The 13,783-nt window shown below is 41.4% G+C and overlaps 1 protein-coding gene across 1 annotated transcript in view; it reads left to right on the forward strand.

The window, feature by feature from the left end:
- The first annotated feature begins 7,883 nt into the window (after window positions 1-7,883).
- Aff2 (AF4/FMR2 family member 2) overlaps window positions 7,884-13,783 on the forward strand; it is a 486,558-nt gene continuing 480,658 nt past the window's right edge. Inside the window, exon 1 of the mRNA XM_028788421.1 lies at window positions 7,884-8,409. Coding sequence (XP_028644254.1) covers window positions 8,363-8,409 — 47 coding nt within the window. The 5' untranslated portion in view covers window positions 7,884-8,362. The remainder of the gene's footprint in view (window positions 8,410-13,783) is intronic.

Below are 13,783 nucleotides of genomic sequence, written 5' to 3' on the forward strand. Positions count from 1 at the left end.
TTTGGCCATGGTGAATTGAAGATGAATGAGTAAAGTGGGCAAGTTTTTGCCTACTTCATATATAGAATATAGTTTCCATCTGGCCTATGTGGGACACTTGTATCACCAAAATCCAGAACACAGTATTCTCTCTTGGTGGAAATAGAAAAACAGGGGTTGGAGACATGGATCAGTGGTAGAGTGTTTGCTTAGCATGAGCAAGGCCTTGACTTTGAGCCCAATCAGAATGGACAAAAATAGAAAAGGAAATAATATTGGAGAGAGAATTAGAGAAGATGGCATGAAAACTGCAAGAAGACCTCATGTTAGATGTACAAATGATACCATTTTGGTCAAAACACATTACTAATGAAACTAATGGAAAATAAAAATAGGAACAGAACATTTCTCTCTATAAAGATGTGTTTTTTTTTATTTTGATTTTATTGCTTTAATTAAGTACTTTGTTGGCACTTTATACTTAGTTGAACTAAAATAATTCATTCTAAGAATCCTGGCTTTAAATAAGTTGACTGTGTTTTTCCACATAGTGCTTTGTAGTGTCTTAAATGAGGTGGATTGAATGCTTTTTTATTTAGAGCCTACATATTTTCAAGCTGTAGTGTGAGACAAAGATTTGCTTAGCCTGAAACTTGTTGGAGATTAATGGACATTTTCTGATATTAATCTATTAAGGGTATTCTTATTCTTCTTCTTATTATTATTATTACTATTATTATGTTTTTGCTTTCAAGACAAGATTTCTCTGTGTAACAGCCCTGACTGAACTGGAACCTGCTTTGTAGACCAGGCTGGCCTCAAACTAACAGATACCTGTTTGCCTCTGTCTCCTGAGTTCTGGGCTTAAAGTCATAGGCCACCCTACCATCGCCTGGCCTAGAGAGATTATTAATCCTCAAATAAAACAACTTGGATTTCGCAGACTCTTAAGTTAAATTTATGTTTTTCTCAAAGAATACAGCTTTTCTTAAGGGATTGAGTAACAACTATTTGATGATATAAAGTGGTAGAGGGCACAATGGCTTATGATCTAAGGATGGCATGATTTTGAAAGTAAGGGGACTTTCTGATGAGTCTGGATCTGATAAAACTTTCTGAAAAGTCTTAATGAGTAATTTAGGTGTCTATTAGTGTATGGACAATGACAAATTTCCTGATACAGCTGTTCTTTTGATATATAAAACTAGATAGTGGCAGAGAAAAAGAGCTTATATGAATCATTCTGTTGATCAATTTGAGTGTAAGAATAAGAAATCACAAGGGTTTGCAACCCCATAGGAAGAACAACAATATCAACTAACCAGACTTCCCAGAGTTCCTAGGAACCAAACCACCAACCAAAGAGTACATACGGAGGGACCAACGGCTCCAGCCGAGTATGTAGCACAGGATGGCCTTGTTGGGCTTCAATGGGAGGAGACACTCTTGGTCCTGTGAAGGCTGGATACCCCAGTGTACAGGAACGCCAGGGCAGAGAGGCAAGAGTGAGTGAGTAGGTATGGCAGCACCCACATAGAAGCGGGGGTGGGGTGGGATAAGGGGTTTCCGGGTCAGGAGTGGGAGAGGAGGACCGGGAAAGGGGATAACATTTGAAATGTAAATAAAGAAAATATCCAATAAAAAATAAATCACAATTCAGAAGGTAAAGTTACATAAAATAGCCAAGTAACATCAGGAAATGTTACTTCTATGCAAACCAAGTGTGACAAAATGAAGCACAGGTTTGTAAGCGTTATGTACCTCTTTTAGACTATAATTTCTCAGGTTAGGAAGAAACTTTGGACTTAAGTCAACTTCTAAATGTCTCACAACTTATAAAGAAGATGGTCAAATTTGATATGGGTAGGCATCCACAGAACAATCACAGCAGGCTCCAGTACCATTGTTAGTGAATACCAAGGCAGTGGATTCATTAGGATTGTTTCAGGTTCAAGGTAGAAGGATCCTATATAGGGTCATTGGGCAAAAGATAGAAAGCCTGCTCAGTCATGTCACTGCTTCATTTAAGGTTGACTACTTCTTATTCTGATGTGTTTCAATTGCTGCGAAAGGAGAAGGGATCAACTCTCTTGTAACAAGACAGCAAGGCCTCTTCAGGACAGCAATGGCCAGGAGGTCAATTGATTAGACAAAAGTTTTCATGGCTGAGGATCACTGCCATCCAATAAAGCACCACAGACTATTTGTACCTTTGACAATCACTCTTAAGCCCAGCATCAAAGCTTTCTAGAATAATTCAGAACTTCAATAGTTTAATGAATTCTGCTTCTTAAAAATGAAACAGGGTAGAAATGGTTATGTGGTCACTTTAGGAACTTATTTTACTTCTACTATGGCTCCTCTCAAGGTCTTCACTATCAGCAATTTATTAGACAAATAAATACTTCTAATTATGTTTAGAACCAAGATCATTCAAACAAAAACACTGAATTAAAACCATTTTTATCTTAATGTAAACACTAACCACCAGCAAACCCTCTAAAAGTGGTTGTCAAATACACAGAAGCTTGTAGTACTTAATAAATTACTAGTTTAAAATATCAAACTTCCACATTGCCAGACACTGGAACTTCTACTCTGGAAACCCTTTTGCAAACAAGCAAATATCCCTAGGAAAGCCCTGCAAACACAGCTAGTACACTGAACACTGCCAATCTCACCTACAGAGAAGCCTCTGAGATACCAGCTCTAAAAGTGATAAGAGCACACATTGATTTGTGGCTTTTGCTATTTGCAAAGCACTTTCGTATACAGTAGTTTTCCTCACTGACAACTATGAAAATGACATGCCTCCAGAACCCAGTCCTGCATCCCTGTGGAGTATAATCAGTAAAAAGACTTCTGGTAGTCACACTGTTGAAAGGATTGAGCAGGGCAGACAAGGATCATTGATCAGAGAGCTCCAGGACAGAGAGAACTTACTCTACAGAGGCAGGAATGGAAATAACGATCTGCTCACTGAGGTGACTGGCTCTTCATAATGCCTGCATAATCATTGTAGTGTGCGATCTACATTAGGACAGGGGCCTCAAATCAACATGCCATAGAATACCAGACTTGGATCACTCTCAGCCCTCTCCGTAAGGAAATAGATTCCCTAGTAAGTTAGGAGAGAGATAACTATGGATCTGTACTTAAGATATATTGTGATCTTATGTAGAAGACAATTCCTCATGGATGTGGCTTATAGAGCACCAACCACCAAGTGCTCCTCAAAAGTTTACCAAAAAGGTTTTCTAGCTCTAAGTTTTTAATCTTGAGGAAAAAGACATGCCTTGCTCTCCTTATACGATGAAGCAAGAATTGCTTCACCATGTTCTTGCTTCCTGTTGCCTTTCACACCAACTTTCTTTAGCAGAGCAATTAGCTCAGCCAACTGATTCCTGCGATTCAGGCACAGTTGAGATCCAGGAAATTGCGTCATGAGAATTTTTTTCTTAATGTAACAGCTAACTGATGACACAACTACACTCCCAAACTCCTAGGCTTTAAGACTATAAAAATAAGACAAATAGAATTATCACTACTATGGCTAGTAGGCAAATAGAATTATCACTACTATGGCTAGTAGAGAATCAAATCTGAGACTCAGCTACTCAACTGTGCAAATATGTGACCTTCATGGAGGCACTTAACCTGGGTTTTCTTGGCTGTCAAATGAAAATAATGCCTTGCATGCCTTCCATAGTTACAGTGATAGAAATCCTCCATTAAGTCAGTATTAGTACAAGGATTTGGTAGCAAGTAAACCCGGGTATAAAACCTGGCTATAGCACTTGTGAAGTCTGTGAATTTGAGTAAATACTTACTCTTTGCAAGAGACTTAATAGCAATACCTACATTAAAGAATCACGTTGAGCAGTAAATGAAAAAAGAAGTATGTTTAGAGCAATGTCTGGATAGCCAATCAAGTTTAATCTGTTTTACTGCTATGCTAAATATGATCAAGGAATTACAGAAATCTGAATTTTAAATCATAACAGCATCACCTCTCACCTATCATTAAGGGCATGATTGTATCTGATATTTAAGACCCAGCAGGAACCCAGAGCCAGAAACTTTGGAAAAGCTCTGAAATCAGGTCATTCTCTATGATAACCAGAAAGCCCAAGGGTAAAGACTTTCAATTATAATACATGATTGAGATCCAAAGTACAAAGTAGAATGGTGGGGAAAAACCCACATATATATTTATAAGGTGCATCTTTGCAGTTTTAGAGAATTGCCCTGAGCCGAAATCAACTCATGAACCACCATCACTGACTGGTTCAATAAACCCTAGGAGCCCCACTAGATCCCAAACACTGTGCTGAGTTTCATTGAACAGTCCCTGTCTCTGTCCTTGACTTCTGTAGTTCCTGAACACAACAGATTTGGACAAGTAAGTACTGAAATCTGGAAGTTAAAACAAAAACAAACCCAAAAAATGAAAACAAACAAACAAACAAAAACCATGGAAGTGCCCCTTTAACGTGGATTATTCTGGAAGTTGCTACATAGTTGAGAAAATTGCCCCAGCATCAGTTATGGTGGCCCATTCTAAACTCAAGGTAGCACCAAGTTTCTCTGTCATAAAGTTCCTTGATGTTCGCAGTGTAGCTCATGGAATTACATTCAACAGTTTCACTAACATGAACTAACAGAAATCATAATTTCTTCCTAGGGAGTAAGTCCACCTTACTTCATGCCAGGTCAGAAGCAAATGTGGAAATCGGAGTTATAACAGGACGACATATATCACACTTTGTCAATTTGTTCCTTTCCTGAAACTGACATGCATGGTTAAAGTATTTTAAATTAATTTTAGTTTTAGACACTATCAGAATCTGTGTGACAATGCCTTTAGTAATACTATAGGTATGGAGGGTTTCAGGTTCTTTGAAATGAAGATTAGTACTTGGAGACTTTGAATTAAACTCTTTTAAAAGTAATTCAAGGGAAAAAATTTCCTTCTGAAGATCTTAGAATCAGCATTTCTCTCAAGTCACACCTGTTAAAAATAATTTTTGCTTTACTTACATGGGTTGAGATATGGAGTCTCACTTTTGATCTTGTGCTGCCTGCAGAGGCTGTTCAGAGGCCATCCTAGCAGCCCCCCTTTGACTGATGATTTGGTGAATGGGGAAGGTTAGTGAAGCACAATGTACAAGGTAGTCAAGATGACAGATGCTAATAGAGAGGAAGATCAGGCAGAGAGAGGGAGTGTGCAGCTTCCAAATACTGAATTGAACTGTCAACTGTGAATCTGTGGCCTAACATAGGCCCTGCTAGGTCAGGACAGCAGGAACAACGAAGGGAATTTGCCTGCCAAATCCAGGACAACAACTGGCCTAAAGGAGCCTTTTTACCTTGGGGAAGATAGCCCAGAAAGTGGAAGGGGACAAAAGTAACTTGTCCTCCTAGAGACTAGATGGTCTTGCTGTTAGCATGACAGATGCAGGCAGCCCTGACTCCCTGGAGCATCTATCAGAGCCAGGGTTGTGCAAGTCTAGTACTAAGAGAGAAAATTAGCCTTAGATCTAAGATAACAAAGCTTCCCCCACTTAGTGTGTGCTGGACCTGAGCTGCTTACATCAGGGACAGCCTGGCCTCTTCTGTGTTGCCTCTTTTAGTCTCCTCTCTGTTAGGAGGTGGTGGGGAGGGGAGCTGCTTCCATGCCTTCTAACTTGGTTTTGATCTCCGGAAGGGAGAGCCCCTGCCCCTCTTTGAAGCAGCAGCCAGCACCACTTGTCTCTTCTCTCCTTCCCGCAGGCACTTCTGTTCAGAGTGGTGCCTCTTGCTGGCGCCTTCTGCTTCTGCTCTGTCCCCCTGCTGATTGGGAAGAAAGTGCACCAGTGGGGTGATGGGGTCTGAAACTCTTAAAGGAGCAGTTTTATTTCTGTTGAGAATTTATTTAGAATGTTGCTTGTATGCCTTTTCCCAATCAACAGATCCTTCTAATGAAAATAAAACAGGTAACAATTGACCATAATCCTCATTTAAATGTTAATTGTAGATGTTCTGGATTTGCATAAGCATTTTTAAACAGATCAAGCATTTGTTCATGGTGACAATCATTATTAGCAATCAAATGGAATTTGAGCATCACTTGCTGAGGGCATAATGTATGAGGGCCATGAGTCTGAATGGGGCATTTCTTGTCAAAAAAGGACTCACTCACAAGGCAGAAGATAAACAAGACACACAGATCATTTTTAACCCCACCCCCACTATTTTTAAATACTGTAGTAGCAGCCATATCCTAGTGGAGTTAACACAACCTGTAGCTAGTTAAGGAGCTAATTTGAAACATAGTCTCCCTTTGGCTGTCCATTGGTTGATTTTTTGTCAATCCAAAAGTATCTGTTGAAGACTTGGTTCCATGCAAACTACCCATTGGGTAAAGTCCCACTAAATACAGAAATTGTAACATCTTGGAGCTTCACTACAACGTGCTTTCTTCCTTTTACCCCCACCCCGGAAAAAAAAGTAAAATAAACTAAGCCCTGGGCATAAGCAATCCAAAGATAGAGCTGTGGCACTTTCTACAGGGTTTTATGGTGCATGGCTTCTCTCGTTCAAAGTTGCAATCTGACTTATTTTTCCCCTTCTAGGAGAAATGTTAGATCTTGAGCAAATGACCTAGTGGGGACTCTTAGTTCATCAGGATCAAAAAGCAAGGTTATCTGGATGATTTTGAGTGTGTGAGGTGATTGAAAACAAATATTCGAATAGGAAAAGAGAAGAGATCAGGATAAGGCAGATGGCCACTAGGGTAACTCTTTAGTTGTACAGATGGGAAAACTGAGGCTAAGAACTTCTGTCAATGTTGTCTACCGCTCTGCTCACTTCCAGCCCTAGTATTTCAGCACTGTGCCAATACTGCACCTTCCCTGTAAGGACCATAGGGAAGCAATTCAAATGACTGAGACTCCAAACAGAACAAGCCTTTGTAATTCTCTATATCCTTTTCTCTTGAGTAGGTGAGGAAACTTTTCCTTTAAGGAACTCGCTGAAGGAATGAATTCATCCTTTCCAGGACTAGAAGGACAAGCAGAAAGGAGGAGAGAGGTGTGGTTAAGCCCTCCACGTGCAGAGAGACCATTCTCAAGCCAGAAGGGAGAGAAGCAGCTGGTGCGTGGGATAGTGGGCACACACCCAGCGGTTTTCCTGTTTCTCAGAGAAGGAAAATGCAGGAGGTTTTTGCCCAAAGCACAAGGTTGGAAGAAACTAGCACTGTAACCACTTATCCCAAGGACCACTCAAGGGGCCGCCCTTTATCCCTCCCATTGCAGCTTACTAAACCCAGGGTCCAGAGCTTGCTGACCTCCTGAGCGACCAGTATTCCTTCAGCCTAAGAGGATATTGCAGCGTGAACTCGAGCTGGGATGCGCAGCACGGCAGAAATAGTGAAGGTGACCGCCCTGTCCTCCCTGAACACATATGCCCCGTGAGGCAGCCCTGAGGGATGCTGGAGACTCAAAAGTTTGATCCTGTGGTCTGAAAAGAATGTCTTGGGCAGGGACTGCTGGCAATGGCAGCAGGGTGCTAGCCCTTTCTTGCAGCAGTTTGTGCACTCTTTCTTGATGGCAAGTACTACATCTCAGTGGTAGGTTGGGGTGAGGGTGTCCCGTTCTGCTAGTCTACATTCTGGTACAGTAAGACCACCTTCTGTGTCCTCCTGTCTATGTCCCAGGATCTCCTCAGGGTCCTGGGCTGAATCTGAGTCTTCAGCTCTGCAACTGCCCCATCAGCTGATTTTGACAGGGGGTGAGGGGCATCTAGGAGCACAGGCGGGCGGGGCTAGCCCCTGCCAGATCCAACGATGATAACGTGTCTGCTCCATGTCGCGGCTTCGAGCTGTCCGGGCTCCGCCCCCTGTGAGTGTGTAAGTGTGTGATGCTGTCTCGGCCGCCGCCGCCTGTGCAGCCGCCGCCGCCGCCGCCGCCGCCGCTGCTGCCGCCCCGGCTGCCGCGCCGCGCCACTGCCACTGCCTCGCTCGCCCCCGCCTCTGCTGTCGCCACCCGCCCGCAGCCTGCCAGGCGGGCGGCCCAGCCGGCCCCAGCTCCAAGCGGCCGCCACCGCAGCCCGGACGCGCTGGGCACGCGGGCAGCCGCGGAGCGAGTGGACCAGAGCGGGAGGTCAGGCTCTTGCCTGCCCGGTGCCATCGCTTCCGCCACTGCCGCCGCCACTGCTCCGGAGCGCAGGACCAGGTACCCCGGGCGCCCGCCGCTGCCTCTAATGAGGCCCCAGCACTTTTAACCGGGCAGGAGGGCCAGAGAGCCGCGCCGCCGACCGCAGCCAGAAAGCCGCGCAGCTCAGAGCCGCGCCGACTTGCAGCAAGCAGGGACAGACGGCCGCTAGCCGCCGCCGCCCCGCCGCTATGGATCTATTCGACTTTTTCAGGGATTGGGACTTGGAGCAGCAGTGGTAGGTGTTAAAATTTCTCTTCTCTTATGATGAGCGGGATTCTCGGTCTGGTCAGGGCTTTTCGCCTTTGTTAAGAGGAGCCAGAGCTGTTGTGGGGGCGCCCCGGACACTCTCCCACTTGCTCCCAGACACCTCTAGCTTTGGCTTCAGTGACTCCTTGGTAGAGTGCTGGGATGGGGGAGGTGCGGGGACAGGGAAAGATGCGGGCAAAAGCATCCCTTTGCTCTCTAAGTCTAAAGAGTTGCAGCTGGCCCATAGCAGCTTCAGTGCCACCCACCCGCACAACAACCTCCTGGGGGCTTTTCTCACCAGGGTCTCCTTGGGTAGGATCCAGTCTTAAATGCTTTAACTTTCCAGTTGCCAGTGCCTGCAGCCAGTGGCGGGAGAAAAAGCGACAGCCAGGTACCCAGAGGCCACCCTCAGCTTGCTTAGCGGCCACCGCCCACGCTGTAGCCACCTCAATCCCCACCCAGAAAGGCATGGGTCCAAAATCTTCCCTAATGCCTCTCCAGCCTAAGTTCCTCTTCTCAGAGCAGCGCCTTCAGGGGCCACCGAACTAGGAACCTCCAGCCTTTAGCCCTTGTCTTTCAACTGGAAGGGTGTTTGAAGTTGGCCCCCATAGTCTGCAGCTCCAAAGTCAATGAACATTTAATTAGCCTCTGAACTCCCATTGGCTTCCCAGTGGGAGGCAGCCTTAGGTTTGTGTATTGGACACACAGCTAGAATCCCAAGATTTAGCTTGCTTTAAACAAAATAACCTAAAGTTGCTGCGAATTCCTGAAATACAGTGCAAAGGTGACTTGGGTTGGGGTGGGGGAGCAGAAAGTTCTTCCTCTCTGTGGTGATGTACAGGCAGGCGCACATGCATACTGCTCCTTGGATCTAATAACTTTAGAAAAACTTCACCCTTTACTACAAACATTATCGTTCTTTATAAATCACAATATTTTAATATACCAGAACCCTCCCGCCCATGCCCAAGTATTTAGATGAGGAAGGAGGCAGCCACAGCAGCAGAGACTTCGAATGGCACTCTTGCCCTTTAAATGTAGTGAGAAGAATCTGTAGTGCCCACCAACAGTTTGAAATCTTGTGCAATGTTCAGACTATGAGCTGCTAGCAATGACTGCTGTGCCTTTTTTTTGCAGGGATTCCCATCGTCAATGTCATGTTTTAGGCAATTTTCTTCTTTAAAAAAGGGTCAGATGCTTGCCCAATAGCTTTATTATGCCCCTCATGACTGCTTGACTGCAAATCCAAGATACCTTACATTTTTGTTTTATAGAAATTTCAAATAAATCATCGAATATATCAGTATTTATTTATAGACATTTTAAAAACTATGTAGGATTTTATTAGCTATGAGGAAACATTATAGTTAAATAATCTGTTCTTAACTCAAATTTTAAAATTTCTTGAAATTACTGCTCAATTTAATGTTATATTTCTGAATATGACATTTACTCTGCTATAGTAATTTACTTTCCTGACAACTGATAACCACAGCATTATTATCTGCATGCAATTTGTCTAATATATGTTTTAGGTAACACTACTAATTTAATAGACATTGTTATAATTGATTTAAAGGCTTAGCTGAACATTTAAGCTATACTGGGAATTAGGTTTCTGAACACATGTATTATTGTTTTAATTCTAGTTTAATATTATACATGTGTAGTTGAATATTTAGAGGGGATGCGAACCTTTCTGCTTAATTTCTGGTTTATAGGAACATGTGTGCCTCTTTCTCTTTAGAAATTTCTATTCTTAAGAAAAATACATAATCATTTTCCTCCTGATCTGTAACTGTGTCACATCCATTTTAGAGCATGCTGACCGATTTGGTAGATGTGATAGAAAATACTGATGGAATGGCATAACATATCTGCATAAAACAGAAGAGGCTGCCTTCCCTTTCTGTATACACGATCCACATAATTTTCCTTCTTATTGCTTGGTTGTGAAGGGCAAGTTTCTTATGAACCTGGGTCTACATTTTTAGTGTTTGTAATGTGGTATGCTTCTTTAAGTACCTCCATAGAGAAAAGAAACACAAATACGACCATGATGTATAAACTGAAAAGCTTGATATTCTTAATCATAATGTATATATCCTTCAAAACATACATGTTTGCTATATGTTTATTTCGATTTCGTGAAAATAACTAGAGGGTTAAAGGGATGATATGCACTACCCCATGTATGTAAAAAGACAGATGAGAGGGAAAGGCATAAAAGTTAAAGAGCTCATTTGCATTAAACCTATTCACTTGTGGAACAACAAGCTTGAAACTATTTCTATGTTAACTCTACCTAGATATCTATCAATAAATCCATCAAGAGAGCTGAAAAAATTAAAAAATAAACCTCATGTCAATTTTCTAACCTTAATGAAGAATGGCTGCACATACACAGGTATATGCATTATTTACAAACACTTGGCTATAGTAAATTTTTTAAAACCTCCATGCACATTGATAAACATACTTATGTTAGGGCAAACATATACTCCAAATATGGGTTATGAATGCTGCTTCATTGTGCAGGTATGTGCAATGTCTGGGAGTGCTCATATGCCTTACAGAATGTATCACTGGATTTTGCAAACTGCAATGGTAGCTTAATGGGTCATGCAAAAGCTCAAGTTCCTTAGGATTCCTGGATGCATGAGCAGTGTTCACCTGAGGTGGAATTTAATATGAACCATTCTGTGAAAGGAAAGGAAGGCACAGATCTTTATGCCTGCCAAATACATCATTTTATCTTTCTAAAAGAAGGAAAAATATGGAGGAAGGAAGAGGAAAGCATAGTTCGTGCTTTTTAAACCATTCCACAGATTTGTCCTTGTTAAACAAGTAAACGAATTCTTGAGGTATCTGGAGATCATGTGGCTAGATTTGGACGTCTATATCAGCAGTGGCAAAGACATTAATATAAATATAAAAGCTTACAAATTGTATAGGTTTTCTATCCCGTAAGCACCTACTTCCGTAGCATTAAAGTGCCCCTTTGTAGTATGCCAAATTTCTTTTTGTGAGGCATTTACCTTTTAATTAAAAAATAAAGTGTGTGTTTGTGTGTGTGTGTACATGTGTGTGTATGTGTGTGTATGTGTGTTCAGTGGGTAAAAAGATAAAGAGATAATTTTTAAGAACAGAAATGTAAAAACTCCCACGATAGCAAACCCCAAATATTAAAAATAATTCTTTTAAAGAAATTGAGATAGCGGCCGGATTCTCATGGCAAAGGACTGCATCAATTGTTTGTAGATTTTATATGATGTCTCACACGTAGCCTAATTAGAGGCAAGCTTGCAAATGGGCAGTTATACAGGAAGAGACTTAAACTCACTAAACTGTTATATAAATAGAAAGTTCAAAGGTCTATGTGAGGCTGTCAAGGCTGAGAAGGGGCCATGTGCCAGCCAGGCTTCTTCTATTTGGATGAAGGCAACCCCCAGGGCCTGCTCCAACAGCTAACACTTTCCCAAGTTTTCTGGACCTCATGGGGGCTGGAGGAGGGGACCTGCTTTCCAGACAAAAGTGAACTGTTCCAGCTCCAGCCAGGCATGGCATGGACCACAGCAGCCCATCTGCCTCCACCCACTCCTGTGTTCCACACAGGTCCTCTGGGGCTCCCTTAGCTACAGTCTACCAGAAGAGTAGAACAGGACTGGTTGTGGATGGGAAAATGTGGGAAATAGAGGGAGTACAACTTTTCTCATGCTGGGGCTACTAGGACAACACTGGGAGGGGTAGGAGTCTCATTTTCTTTAAGGCCTATAGGTTGTCAGAACTTCTGTTCTCAGCTGTCAGCCATTGATCTTTTCCCCTTTAAACTTTGTGGTACATTAAAAAGAAACTCTATAGTGCATGTTTTTGCCTAGTGTGATATATATTCTCTAGTATGCTTGAGTATTCACTCAGTAAACCATTTTGTATGTAGTGCTATAAAGAAATGTATAGGGAGGAGAGATTGAAAGTGGTAATATTTGCTCTTGATAAGATCCCCTCTACAATCTCCAGATATCCCTGCGAAGAATTAAGGCTATCTTAAAAATTACAGCTATTGGACAAGGAAGAAAATTATCTCGTGTTAGAAATCAGTTTAATGATACATGAATTGTTTTGTTTATGGTTCAGTCAAGCATTTAACAACTTTAAAATACACAAATCAAGATAGAAAATGACTGCCTCAAAATGTTTCAGTCATTATAGGCATTCATGACATCCCAAACACTTAAATATTTTATAGATGGATAAAGATTATATTGTATTAAAACATGTTAATTAATGCTGGATAAAAATGATTCAAATGTGTTGAACTTTTATTTTATCTCCATTATTCTTAGCTGTGACTATTTCTTTTGTGCAATATTTACACATGCTTAAAATTTCTAAAAGTCCAATGAGATGATCATCTGTAGAACAATCTCAAAGCTGTTTGCCTAAGAACTTTTAACTCTAGGTCATACTTCAGAGAGGTCAATCACCATATACTAGATTAATTTCTCATGTAGACAAAACAATTCAATGATAACATTTTTCTCTTTTAATTTTGTCTTCCTGTGGTGCCTATGAGATAGAGGAAGAGTAACTTTAAAAACAACATATTTACTGGTAAATGCAAGAAGAATGTGTGATGAAGATGAATGAAATCAAGAATTGAACTTGAAGAAAGTATCTTAAGGGCATGCACATGTGCATGTGTTTCAGCTGCAGTGGAACTCAGGCTAATCATCCCTATTGTAGTTTGAGTATTCATTCATTTGGGGGAGTTCTGTACTTCATACATTCAGTGCTCTACCTCACTTAATTTTTCCAACAACTTTCTGCAACATAATTGCCTAAGATGATAGTTATTTTCAGAGATGTCAGCTAGTTAGTAATGCAGGTCAGGTTTCACCCTAGATGCAGCGAATCTCAAGGTCATTTTGACAAGAGTATTTCCAACAAGTTCATTGCTATTCCATAAGACATGTCCTTTTATCATTGAGTTGGAAATTGCCAGAGTTGTTCCCATTTTTCTGATGAGAAGACTTGATTCTAAACAATGTGTGTACACATTGCCCAAGTACACACAGCCTGGTGGATATGATCAGAGATCTATTCTATGAAATATATATCAGTCGTCCTTCCACAAAACCTTATTGACTGTTAATTTATTGTGTGTTTTGAAGATATGTAGCTCTCACTAAATCAAATGAATTGAATTGTGTATATTACACTTACATAAGAAAAATACATTTGTGCAATCATCATGTACTTGACCAACTATGGAACACTGATTTTTTTCTATAAGTTAAAAAAAGAACAATTTCATATTGATACAATCTCTTTTCTTTTTTCTTAGCATATATTAGTTGTAGAAA

The sequence above is a fragment of the Grammomys surdaster genome, unplaced genomic scaffold (assembly GCF_004785775.1).
Source record: "Grammomys surdaster isolate TR1022 unplaced genomic scaffold, NIH_TR_1.0 125749, whole genome shotgun sequence".
Lineage (NCBI taxonomy): Eukaryota > Metazoa > Chordata > Mammalia > Rodentia > Muridae > Grammomys > Grammomys surdaster.